General features: G+C 36.0%; 1 protein-coding gene across 2 annotated transcripts; it reads right to left on the bottom strand.

Annotated features, from left to right (window-relative positions):
• Positions 1-242: 242 nt before the first annotated feature.
• On the bottom strand, positions 243-12,370 carry il13ra2 (interleukin 13 receptor, alpha 2). 2 transcript variants are annotated; one of them, XM_051111058.1, is made up of 10 exons: positions 12,212-12,370; positions 10,924-11,056; positions 9,264-9,415; positions 8,511-8,664; positions 5,648-5,768; positions 2,202-2,386; positions 1,888-2,039; positions 1,267-1,420; positions 1,066-1,183; positions 243-972 (listed from the first exon to the last, which is right to left on the bottom strand). In XM_051111058.1, exons 2-10 carry the CDS (start codon positions 11,027-11,029, stop codon positions 873-875), a joined length of 1,242 nt encoding a protein of 413 aa, XP_050967015.1. In that variant the 5' UTR covers positions 11,030-11,056; positions 12,212-12,370; the 3' UTR covers positions 243-872. The 2 variants fall into 2 exon arrangements, with proteins under 2 accessions (XP_050967015.1, XP_050967016.1); XM_051111059.1 differs by having other exon boundaries at positions 1,066-1,180.
• Between the last annotated feature and the right edge of the window lie 899 nt (positions 12,371-13,269).

Below are 13,269 nucleotides of genomic sequence, written 5' to 3'. Positions count from 1 at the left end.
GTAACTCCCTTTTTCTTGGAGGTAATGCAGTGTGTCATTTGTTATGATGAACCACCCAAACATCACCATTCCAGTCACTATACATACTCACCAGGCCTAGACAGCACAGGAAGTGATGATGACCACCAGGAAGGGCTTTGATGTTCTAAATAGGAACTGGACAAATATGGAAATATGTTGTGCAACTGCATATCTGTGCACACTGTAGTAGTGGTGGGTGTTTGTATATATTGTAAAAAAAAAAAAAAAAAAAAAAAAAAAAAAAAAAAAAAAAAACATACACAAACAGAATAGACATTTAGTTTAATTTTAATAATGTATTTAAAAAAAAGTTTGCACTTTTTCCCAAAATTCTACTCCTGATTTCTTCATTATGTATTTAGCAGTAAAATACTGAGAGAGTAATACATCCAAACAGCAAAAAAGCTCATAGAAAAATAAAACTGACAAGATCATTGTCATTTAAAAATATCACTGGCTAAAATATCAAGATCATTGGCATTTGAAAAATCATTAGCAGAACTGGCAAGATCGCTGGCATTCGAAAAATCATTGGCTAAACTGGCAAGATCAGTGAACTTTGAAACATCTTTGAGTAACTTTAAGTGACTTGACGTGCGTAAACACATCACATAATAGTATATTGGCTTGGCAAACAAAGTGGCTCATACATTCAGGGTCAGTGCTGTGGTTCATTTCCACATACGTCCACATACAGTATCCATTTCGCAAGATTACTGGTTCTATCACTACCACTTTAAATACACTAAGCGTGTTAAAGTCTCACTTATGTTTCTGTCTCTGAGTAGTGTGCTTTTACTGCAGTCTGGAACTGCTAAACGGTAATTTAGCATAGCAGGTCAAAAGGAGCATCACTTGAAAATGGGACTGAGGATAGTGGGCATGGTCTCGTTGACCTTCTCCTTGTATAACGTATAGAGGACATCCTTTTTGCTGATCTTTTTTATGCAACTGTGGAACAGAACTGAGTTTTAGAATCAATGAAGAACAAACCTATCAAAGAATCTGCAAATGCATCTGTTTTCTTATCAGCCATATACTTACATCTTCCTTAATATCCATAATGAAAGACAGAGGATGATGACTCCAGCAATGCCAATGACCACCAGGCCCACCAGACCGAGATATTTCCACGTTGGGATGTCCTGAGTTTCCGTGTCTGCTGGTGGTGACAAGAGGAAAAAGACATTAATGATCAAAAGTTCAAAACAGAAAAGGAAATTGTCTTAAATCAAGAGGTCTAACCTGTACACTTTGTTTGGCTCCAGTTACTCCAGAATCCTTCATCAGCACAGTACGTGTTCACCTTCGACCTGATTCGAAAGCATGTTTTCTGACTTTCCGCCTGTCTCGGGACGCCATAAGATGTGTCCGCTAAATTCTGAAGAACCATCCTTTCCTGAAAGGGAAAAAGAAAGACAACATGGGTGCTTTTGAAATTGGATTCCTGTCTTGTTTTGGTGTTTGTATTGGCATACTACACAAATTTTTGGTTTAACAGTGCAAGCCAAGATTCAGAATGAAGTAGGAATGTGAATGGCAGTGGTTCATTTCGACAAGTGTTATTTACAAATTACTGGATGTTACAAACATAAAAACACTTGTCATGAATGTTCCTTCAGTCCCTTTCCTGAAGCATTTTGGATGTATGTTCCCCTTATCTAATTTGATCTGTCTTGCACGGGTAAAATATGAGACACCTAAAATATGCAGCGACAGCCACCAAAAACTGACAACTACAAATCGGGTTGGCAGAACAGAGCTGAGGATAATGTTTATTTTTACTGTAATAATTATTGAGGATTTTAATCATCTAACTGCACTGGATAGAAGGTAAAAAAAAAAAAGACAGAATGATTAAAATACCTGCTCTTCTTTGCCATTTTCCATCATAGTGCTGCTCTCCACCTCATATTCCAAGCAGTGTTCTGGCACCTGACCACTAGGTGGTGACCAATCTAACTTCAACCCTTCATCAGTCTCTGAGACATGCACAGAGGAGACCACTGCTGGTTTTACTGCACAGAAAAAGAAAGTGAGAACAAAATGAGGAAGATGTTTTTAAAATGCATGTTACTATTAAGTCAGACCAGGTGCTCATCCTGTATATGTCCCTAGTTTGCAATTTCTAGACTCATTGTCAAATTTGTTCTGTCAGGTATAAAGCAGTCTGTACTTACCATGGTTTTGGACCTCGATAGAAAAGTAGGCCGTTCTCAGACTTCCTGCTGGAGACGATCCATTTACACATAAGTTAAACTTTGAGAACTCCAAAAGTGATTCTCGTGGAAACCTGCATCCTCTTCGACCCTCAGATGACATGATGTATTCTGGACATTCCTTTGTTTCATCCATTTCCCTGTGCCTGGAAAAACAGATACATTAAGTCATTAAGTCTGTGTAAAGCAATATTAAATATGTGTTCTGAGTTCGTCAAGCCACAGAAATGTGTTATTAACCACCTAGTCAAATTTGACCAATAAAAAAGCAAGAAGTTAAGTTTCCAATAGGTGCAAGGAGTTGCGCACTGTCTGTGCCTCAGGGGAAGCAGAAGACAGGTTGAAGCACAAGTCATTTTACTTCAACATCCTGAGTAACCTTATGGAGTTCAGTGTTCAAATGCAAAAACTTCCGCTGTTGTATCTGTTCCATGGAAAGAAAAATAAACCACACAATGTATTTTAGACATTCCTTTGTTTCATTCATTTCCCTAGATACATTTACTCATCGCGTTTAGACATTAAAGTCATAAAGTGTTATTAACCACCCAGCCACATTGGAATGATAAAAAAATAAGTTGTCAAGCTTGTATTCTCTGCTCTCAAAAGCTAGGGCCGTGTCCGCTGTTTAGTACTACATAGTTCACAGTCTTTGTAACACGTTTTCAGCAATACATTTCTAACATATATAATGTGTTTAGAAATAATTCTCTGAATTGCCTGTATACAGACTTTAAAGGCACAATATGTACGTTTTTGCTGCTAGAGGGCATATATTCGAAACAACCAAGAAATAAAGGTGATTGAGTGTTGAATCGTGAGAGTTGTTGTCTTCATCCTCACAGCCGGGACTCGGGCAGAAATCATGTTCACTGATGAGCTAATGTATTAAGTCTTATTAAGGTCAATGTAATATGAAGCAGCGTGGGGTTGAAAGTCATAAAAGCGAAATGAGGCCGCTGGAGCAATTGCTAATAGGAGATGAGCACGATACGTGGCTAGAAAGAAGCAGAGCTTTTATTATGCCACAGTCGGGTGTGTTGAAGTGCTGTTATAATGCCACTCTGTGCGTTCATCACCTGTCTAATAAAATGCATAACATATTAAAGTGTCTTTGGGGTTTCCATGTTTTCTACTAAATAAAACGGGAAAATCGAGGGTGTATGACGTCAATGGCAGGCGAAGCAATGACACGGTCTGTTACACTAGTTAAAATTGCTTATTTCACTGGATTTAAACATTCTTCGAAACATTTGGGATAATGTAAGTACACAAGTCAGCAAAGTATATAACACTGATCTATGGTTTTTGGATGTTTTAATCAAAAAAGGCACATATTGTGTCTTTAAAGCTGCAGACTGTAAATTTTGCCTCTTTGTCGCCATCTCTGTTTGAAATCTGCAACTGCACTTATTTGCAGAATCATCATCTGTATGTGGGTTGTGCAGCGGCATGGCTCCTCAGTGTGAATGAGTCTAATGTTTTGAGGTGTATTTATGGCTGTCAGCAAAGCCACTGGAAGGCAAGCCCGCAACCATGAACCAAAAAAAGGGTAATCGCTGCAGCTAATGCTTCTGGTCTGGCAGAGTACATGGGAAAGGAGACCAGAGGCCGTTTTTTAAAATAGATGTCAATGCTAAATAAACAGCTTTTTAGAGGAAATGACTTATCATTTAATAAACTGACAGCCTATCTGCTAATCTTCAACATGTTTTACATTAAACAATACTTTTGGATTGAACTATTTTAAAGTTTACCATGAAAATGCTGTTTTATAAGAGAAGTAACTGACTTTTTGCGACAGGTGGGATTCAGCTTAAGGCACTTCTCATTCATTCCTATGGTATCCGTAAATGGGGACTGAGTGTTGCACAACTTTGACTAAAATTCAATGACGTCAATGCTGTAATGTGATCGGTTATTAAGGGGCACATAATACAAGTTAGCCGTTATGCTTTCTCCGATTTTAAGTAATACAGACCCTCTCATCTCCTAACAGTAAGGCAATCTCTGCTGTCTGTCACCGCACTGGCGTGGATATTCACTATAACTCAGAATTGCAGATTCTACGTCTTGGAAGTATGACCCAAATAAGAATTTATTTATTTTTCGGATATGTCATCCGAACAAGTAAGTAACATGTCTGCCACTTTTGTTCTGACCAACTAAGGAAAAAAAGCCTTACTATAAATCACACTACCGATGGTGATTTGCTTAAGTCATATCACATCAAACTGTGCAAATTATCACTTTGTTCTCAAATTGTCAATGTTAACAACATCAGCACTGCGTGACTATGTGTATAATGTGTGCATTAGCGTACATGTAAATTTTAATTTCTGTACAGTTTGATCTGTAATTGTAATACCATTCGAATTTCATATAAAGAAACTGTTCTTTTAACTGGTTCTCTTTAAAATACAAATCTTGTGCAATCCCACGTATCTGTAATTAGATGCATTTATACTGGAATCTAATTTCAGTCACATGTGTTTCATTAACACAGTTCTTTCTGGATTACAATCCGCCATCAAAATGATACATTTAATTATTCCAACTGCTGTGAGAAAAGGCTATAAATGATACTCACATGTAATATAGCCTACTAGCTGGGACTATTTCTTTATGTTTACAGACGTGAAGTAATAACGCAAAGACGAGTGGTGGCATGTTTGTTTTTCTCACGAAAACCTACCAGTACCACTAAATCTGAAAACATTATTACTAGCTTACCACTGTCAATCGGGCTAAAGTAAGGAGGTAGTTTTCAACACTGGCCGGTTTTGTACTTGCTCAAAACCAATTTCGGATCATTTTTAACCAAAAACGTTATGGACTGCAGCTTTAAGTGTACTTATTTTATTACTAAAAATTTGTAATATCGACGTAAAACTGATTTGTTTCTTATTATGTGCATCATTAGAAAGAAAATTCTGCATGCGATTGACCTTAGCAAGAAATTAAGACTATATTACAGAATAGATGAATAGATGTTTGGGTTATACATGGTATTTTGGCATCAATTTAAAGATTCTGTTGTATTGTAATCTGTCACATAAATTTACAGAGAGAACTAGACACTGGCTTGTTCCAGGTAAGTAGTCCTGTCTTGACCTGTAGGGCAGTGGAATGTACTGATCAGATCTTAGTGGTTCACCATGACCACCAACCAGATTGGCTTATGTTAACCTTTGCCAAAGGTAAATTTGTGTACTGTACACTCTAGTGAGCATAGCGGATTTTTTTTTCTTTTTTTTCCATGGAACTTTTAAAACAGCGGAACTCTATAAGGTTACTCAGTACATTCAAGTAAATTGACTCCCCTGAGGCACAAACATGATAAGCCCTTAATGCCCCTGTGAAAGCATTTGGAATTTGTAAGCAGCATTTTACATGGAAGTGCTCACCAGTAATAGAGGTAATGCTGTGAATTTGGAGGCTGGACAGGTCCTGACTCCCAAGTGCATTCCATGTACTCCTTCCCATAGTAGACACAGTGAAAATCTCTTATTCGGGATCCTGCCACACCTGAGACAGGTGATAACATGTTATTTAATAGGTGATAATTATTAGGACAATAATCAATAGAAATTATACAGAAAGAATAATGTAGTCTTCATGTAATTTTATTGAATATTTTATGATATGCTATATTATAGCAGCATTCGTAACACTGGAATTGCAGTTCTGCAAAAGAAGTTAATATTACAACTTGGTTTCCTCAAACTCAGTCAATTAAATTTGCAGTTATTATTAAATTTAACATGTAATCCAATAGTTAGGCCTATATTAAGATTTACACTACCAGTGTAAGATTTTAAATTTTTTTTAAGAAGTCCCTTTTGCTCACCAAGCCTGAATTTACTAGATCCAAAGTACAGCAAAATATTTTTACTATTTAAAAGTTTCTATTTGAGTATATTTTAAAATGTTAATTTATTCCTGTGATTTCAAAGCTGAATTTTTAGCATCATTACTCCAGTCATATGATCCTTCAAAAATATTCCAATATTCTGATTTGCTGCTCCATTTTATTATTATTACATTTACATTTATTATTATTATTATGTTGAAAACAGGTTTTCAGGTTTCTTCAAAGAAAAGAAAGTTAAGAAGAACAGCATTTAAAAAAAATCTTTTGTAACATAATAAACGTCTTTATCAGCACTTATGAACAATTTTAAACACTGCTAAATAAAAGTAAGAATTTATATAACTTCTGTCACACCCCTGTGGACTGTTTTGCTGGTTTCGCCCTTCTGTGCCCTTATTTGGTCTTTCCTGTTCTGGTTCTTGTTTAGTCATTAGTGGTTTATTATCTACACCTGTCTTTGTCTCGTTTGCCACCCCTTTATAAGTTTGATTCAGTACCTTGGTTCTCATCCGTTCTTAAAGTTATGTTGGTGTGTGCTTCCCTGCTTTTCCTGTCTGTACGTACCCTGTTTGGATTACATTAAAGCCCCTTTTTGTTATATTTTGTCATCCTACGTCTTCCTCCTACACACGACCTGACAGAAGATCGGACCTTTAAAAATGACTGAGGCTGAGGACGCGCTAGTTGGTCGGAGGTTGGAGCGATATGTGGAGGATTTCCTCGAGCTCGCTAACCAGCTGAGCTGGCATGACGCTGCTCTAGGTGTGTGTTTTCAGCTGGGGCTGGACAACGAGACTATCCGTTGCAATCTTCCCGTGTGTGAGGAAATCCTTCACATACCGGTCCAACTTCCGACCGCCCTGCCACAAACCACACAGAGCTTCCTCAGCCGTCATATTGTTAGGTCTGTTCTTCTGTCAGGTCGTGAGTAGGAGGAAGACGTAGGACGACAAAATATAACAAAAAGGGGCTTTGATATAATCCAGACACGAACGGCAGGGAAACACACACCAACATAACTTTAAGACTGGATGAGAACCAAGGCACTGAATCAAACTTATAAAGGGGTGGCAAACGAGACAAAGACAGGTGTAGATAATAAACCACTAATGACTAAACAAGAACCAGAACAGCAAAGACAAATAAGGGCACAGAAAGGGCACGAAACCAATAAAACAGTCCACAGGGGTGTGACAATTTCACCCCACCCAAATGCTTCTGCTGTATTTTGGATCAAATAAATGCAACTTCTTTAAAAAAGCTTAAATCTTTTGACTGCTAGTGTATTTTATCAATTTCCTAAAAAGAACTTGTGCAACAGCTGGTTCACTTCTCAAAAGCAATTTCCGGGACAAACAGGACAATAATATTATGAAAATGTTCCACATAGGTGTGTTTAGACTAGCATGCTCCTATTTTTTTTACCTTCGGCATTTTGTTTATGTAATACGCTTCAGATTAAAAAGGCTAGGAACAGATGTGGAAAATATTCATGTGTCAGTTCAAGTGATTTTGAGTTTAATTTTTTGAGTAATTATTTATGTTTAAATAATAAATGTATATGTCTGGAAGTCCAAAGAATTACGCCACACAAAAAGAAGCCAACATATTCATACTAAAGCAAGTACTTACAGTACGTTTGCATGGCTTTGCTGATGTTTGTAGACAGTTACTTTTAAAAGTAATGCATTACAGTATTGAGTTACTCCCTAAAACAAATGTTAGATTATCTTTAGTAATTTTTGCTTATTAGTATGGCTGAATTGGATCATTAAAGGTCGGCAGCAAAGACACTGGTTAATAAAACGGTATTAAATGCATATTTAGGATATTTGCATTGTTTAACATATTTAATTATTGCAGGTTTGCATCATATTCTGAGTTGAATTTCACTGTTTTTATTCATTTTGAGGAATACTGAATCTGTTTTTGTAAGTGAGATGAATTAATGCATGTTCACATTTATTTTCTAAAACTAATATCTTACTCCCGATTTCTCTCAACATAGGGAAAGGAGAGCTTTTAATCAATAAACTGGGGGAAAAGTAACTGGCATTACTTATTTGAAAAAAGTAACTCAGATATTTGCTTGTCAATTAAAAAGTAATGCGTTACTTTACTAGTTACTTGGAAAAAGTAATAATATTACGAAACTTGCGTTACTTGTAATGCGTTACCCCCAACAATGTTTGTAGATTATTTCTGTGCAATCTGTTTTTTGTTCCTAATTTTTAATTATTTTTAAAATAACCATTTTTAGAGGTAAAATGATTGTGATTAAAAAATGTAAAGAATAAAATGAGGGCTTCATATAGATTCCTTGCAATCACAATACACTATGTATGGTTGATCTTTGCTCTCAGTGGGGTAGAATACTGTAGGTTTTAAATCTTTACCTGTAGGTTCAGGTGTGTAGGCCCACTCTGTCTCCTTCCCTTGGACCTCTGTCCCATTGGTGCAGGCACACTTCAGCAAAGTGAGTATTCTCAACTTGACTGGTTTCTCAAGATCAAACTGAGCAGCGTAAGTCAGCTTGACAGTTCGGACACTCTGTACAACACAAAACAAGGGCAATTTTGAGTCATGAACCACTGCATGAATAAGGCTGCTTTGGTTCGAAGATGCTGTAGAACAAATATGTCTCTCCGAATACTAAGTACATCACCCGCAGGGAGATGTTCTCTCTGAGGAGTTGCATTAAATAGAACACAGATTTTGGCTCTGATTTAAAAGAGTTACAGATTGAGTTTCATGGAACGCTGAACTGCCTTTAGTTTACTAAACCATGATTTATGAAGAGAGAAAAATACATATTTACTGACTTGGCTCTGATCTTTTTTCCCCAATTAAAGCACTAAATGTTATTTACAAATTCAGTTTGCTTTCAAAACAAAGTTGATGTATAACAAGTCTAAACGTTTAGGTTAAGTAATGTGATGTCAGAACAATTTCAGAGAAGCAACCAAAAAACTAACTCTCGATTCATCATAGCACAGTTATTTCAAACACTTCTGAGTGTAGCATGCGTGTGTAAAATACACTTCTCTACCACAGCATTTTGTGGTTTTGTGAAATGAACGCTTATGTACTGAAAGGAAAACAAATGAGGCTGTGTGTCGTGTGTTTTGTGGGTTCCCAAGGATTCTTACCCTCCATCGTTCCTCATAGGTGTCGTAGTATCTGAGCTGGTATCGCACTGTGCAGTCTGTAAGGTTCTGAAGGCCGGCTGGCCGAGTCCAGTGGATACTGATGTAACCCAGGAAGCCAGGGTCTGATATCTCAATATTGGCAGGTGGATCCACTGTGGGAAATTAACATTGTAAGTCTGTGAACAATGCTGATTGCACTAACGACACTTGGCTTGAAGACAGACCAAGCACCTGCATTAAACATCCAGTTGTAATTCTAAACTCAAATATAATTCCATGAGTCACACTGTTTGTGTGTGCATGAGGACAACAGTTGTGAAATCCAGTGAACTCAGCCAAACTATTAGTGATCTACGACACAATGTCATGCTAAAACCTTTGTCTGTCTGGTCATCAAGTTAAGCAACAAGGAAATGATGTCAAAGGAAAAACGTAAATGGTGTGTCAAATGATAAAGGCAGATGAATTTAAGAAATATCAAATATGGTAACTATTTGCTTACACTCTACAAAAAGATGGTTCTTTAACGCTTCTTTACGCATAGTAATAGTTCTATTTATAGTCACATTGTCACATTGTTAGTTTAGGGTTGTTTATTCCCAACTTTTTAAAAAAATCTGTACCTGTCAGAAAACCTTTTCAAACCCACCTCACTACTGATTTTGGGAGCTCAGCTATCCAACTCTCAACAGACACTTGAAATTCTGATGTCCAAAATTTTAAATTTAGGTTTTCTACCAGTTTTTCTCTTTTCAGTTTTTTATCAGAACATGTGTGATCAGCTGGAACCAGCTTCGTTGAGGTTATTTCTCTCATCTTCTCCACTGAGCAACTAAGTGACAGAGATTTTGAGTTTATGATCTGTGTTCTTATCAACTTTTCAATTATTATTTGGGGTTATGCATAACCATTTCCAGCCGCAAGAACGTTAAAGCTATCTCATTACATTTCATTTCGGTAACACATACAATAAGGTTCATTAATATTAGTTAACTACTTTAGTTAACATGAAGTAAGAATGAACAATACTTCTACACCATTTATTAATTGTAATTAATGCATAAATAAAAGGTAATGCACTATGAACTAACATGAACAAACAGTGAATGTATTTTTACTAACATTAACAAAGATTAATAAATAGGGTAATAAATGTATTGTTCATTGTTTATTCATGTTAATTAATATATTAACTGATGTTAACAAATTACACCTTATTGTAAAGTTAAGTGATTTATTGATGTAACTAACTGTTCAGTCATTTGTACTACAATTTTCCATTCTAATTAACGTTTTTTAAATTGTAAAACGCTAATAGAGACTACGAAGTTTAAAACCAGGTAGAGAAATGTGTAAAGGGATAATATTAATAAATAAATAAATAAATGATATTAAAGAAAATAAACTAGCATTAAAAGATTCTTTATAGCACTGTCAACGCATGGTTCATTATATGTAACCTTCTAAAAAGGGTTACATTTATCAGTTCATTTAAGAATCTATTCTATTTCAGAATCTGATAAAGCTTAGATAAGTTATGTTCATGCAAACACTGTTTTTTAATATCTTCACAATATCTTTGTACTCTACAGAATGAGCAGAAGTTTGGAATTGTGCCAATTTTTTTTAACATTTCAGTGGAATCAGCGAGGAAGCTTACCCGCCACTCCACAGGCCGTGACCTCTGATGTAGAGACAGGCTCTTGAGTCAGCAAAAGCAGAGTGAATGCAGAGAGCCATGCAGGAACCTTATCCAGCAGCAACATGTTCTTCTGAAGGGCTATTATCAGTGTCTAGAGAGGAAAAAAGCATTGAACATTTACGTCAGTTGTCTTTCTTCGCACTTGTTTTTGTTATGTTTAGAGTGATGTAATGTGGCAGTGATGTGCAATGATAAAATAATACATTGTCTTTACATGGGAGGTGTTTAGATCTCCCACGCTGTCACCAGTATTTTTTCTACATGTGAATGGAAAATGAATAACTGCTCTCACGTATTAAACGCTCACGCATAAGGTGTGGCTACCTCGATTTGGTATAGCGTGGTTTTTACCATGTCAGATCTTGGCATCTTAACCTTAAAACAGCTGTTCTGCATCACTCTGTATTTGGCTAGTTCTTCGCCTTAAAGAGACAGCTTATTCAAAAATAGATATTCTGTTATTACCCAGGGTTTTTTTTTTTTTAAATATTGGTAACTGAGCAGTTTGGTGTCCATTAACATTAATTATATGGACAGAAAAATAATCATCCTTAATGTTGGATACAAGAAAGAAAGTCTACATGAGGTTGAGCAAATGATTCAGTGAACTACCCATTCTCAAATCAAATTTTCTGCACAAATATGCATTAAAAATAGAAGAGAAAGCAAATGATAGACCATATACTGTAAATTCAGCATATAAATGGAACATACATTAAAAAAACAAAAGTTGATATTTTGTTCAAATCAAAGGTTGCCACATAAACAGAATGACAGAATGTATTTTTATTTTTTACATAATTAAAAAAAAATACACAAATATTACATTTCCATTATGTTTAAACTGACATTAAATAAATCTTATATATAGAAATTTCTTTAGATATTCAATTTCAAGATGTTCACAATCAATTATAATGATCAAAGAAGCAGACAAAATAGTGTCATACATAGTACTGTATGTTCTGTTATTTCTATTTCTTTCAGGAGTTCTTGTTTTGAATATATTATAAACTATTAGATAAACTATTCACAAATATTCATTAGTGTTCATATCTACACACACACAAACAAATATAAAGCGTTACAGAGTGGATTCAGGTAAATTAGGCCACACAGTAAACCTGCATTCAATTTATATACATAAAGCAGATCTGAAAATGTGCTAAAAAAGAGGAGGTAGGCAAAATATCTACATGCTACAGCTACTACAGCCCAAAAGAACAAGGTAAACAAGTATACTCACCGTCACTGTTCTGTAATATAAAGATCCTGATGTTATGAGTCCATATAGTTGCCTTAGGATGGTCTGAATGAAGCTGAGCTCAATGTTCTCGCATTTTGTTGGCTACAGGACCCTCTCTGACTCACTGCGTTTGCGCGCTTGCGCACGCGTTATCGTGGCATTGTTCACAGACTGCCTACTTAGTGCATACACTATTTTTCTTGAGCAGCATACAGCCCACACTGCCAAGATAGGTAATTCCATCGAAAGGTTTAATTAAATACTTGCGGTTTTGTCATTTGTTGCGAACTGTTCAACTGATCGTTCGAGAGCTGTTTGAAAAGATTTATTGTTAAAAACACCCGTGTTATTCGTGCGTACTTTCTGTGTAGCTACGTGTGTCATGCTCTGAGAATCAGCTCTGTTAGGCTAATACGTGTTTACTTTGGTTTACCCTGTTTATTCACTTTCCCCTAATGTGCTTCAAACACGGCCACTTTCAGACAAACCCCCACATCGTCTCTTCAAAAAAACTTTTCACAAGTCTATTTGCAAGAGAAATGTTTATGCTGAATAAGCTTTGAGTCTTCTCAGCTCCCACAAGTCCAAACATTTCTCTTTTTTTTCTTTTAGCCTAAAACGTTCCCTCAGGGGTTTATACTGATGAGAAACAGCACGTCTGCAATTAGCTTTCGATGAGAAATATCAAAAAATTGAAAGAGAAATGCTCAGATCATCATTTGCACACACACATCATTGGGCTTCAAAAGCGGATATGCTATAAAAGATACCAGGTTTATAGTTTATAGACCATGAAAATAATACCATTAAGTGTTATTTAATATTAATGAAAGAAAGAGCTAAATAGAGATAATCGCGCGCTTCACGGTCTATAAACTATAGTAAACAGTACATGTAGCAGTACACACGTAGAATGATCTCAAATATCTAACGTCATAAATTAAGCAATAAGTAGTAAAATTAGCTTACAGTAACACGTTTTCTCTTGCTACTGTTTAAGTAAATGAGTTCATGTCTCATAAATACAAACTGTATTGGGCAAGGATTTGAATGACTCT

The sequence above is a fragment of the Labeo rohita genome, chromosome 5 (assembly GCF_022985175.1).
Source record: "Labeo rohita strain BAU-BD-2019 chromosome 5, IGBB_LRoh.1.0, whole genome shotgun sequence".
In the NCBI taxonomy this organism is placed as follows: domain Eukaryota; kingdom Metazoa; phylum Chordata; class Actinopteri; order Cypriniformes; family Cyprinidae; genus Labeo; species Labeo rohita.
The sequence above is the reverse complement of the archived record's forward strand: the minus strand, read 5'-3'. Positions and strand labels throughout refer to the sequence as shown.

Coding starts and splice junctions, on each gene's coding strand:
- il13ra2 (XM_051111058.1), bottom strand. CDS start 11,029: ATGTTGCTGCTGGATAAGGTTCCTGCATGGCTCTCTGCATTCACTCTG. Junction 9,416..10,923: donor CACGGCCTGTGGAGTGGCGG/GTAAGCTTCCTC, acceptor AATTTCCCACAG/TGGATCCACCTGCCAATATT. Junction 2,387..5,647: donor CAGCATTACCTCTATTACTG/GTGAGCACTTCC, acceptor CTGTTTTTCCAG/GCACAGGGAAATGGATGAAA.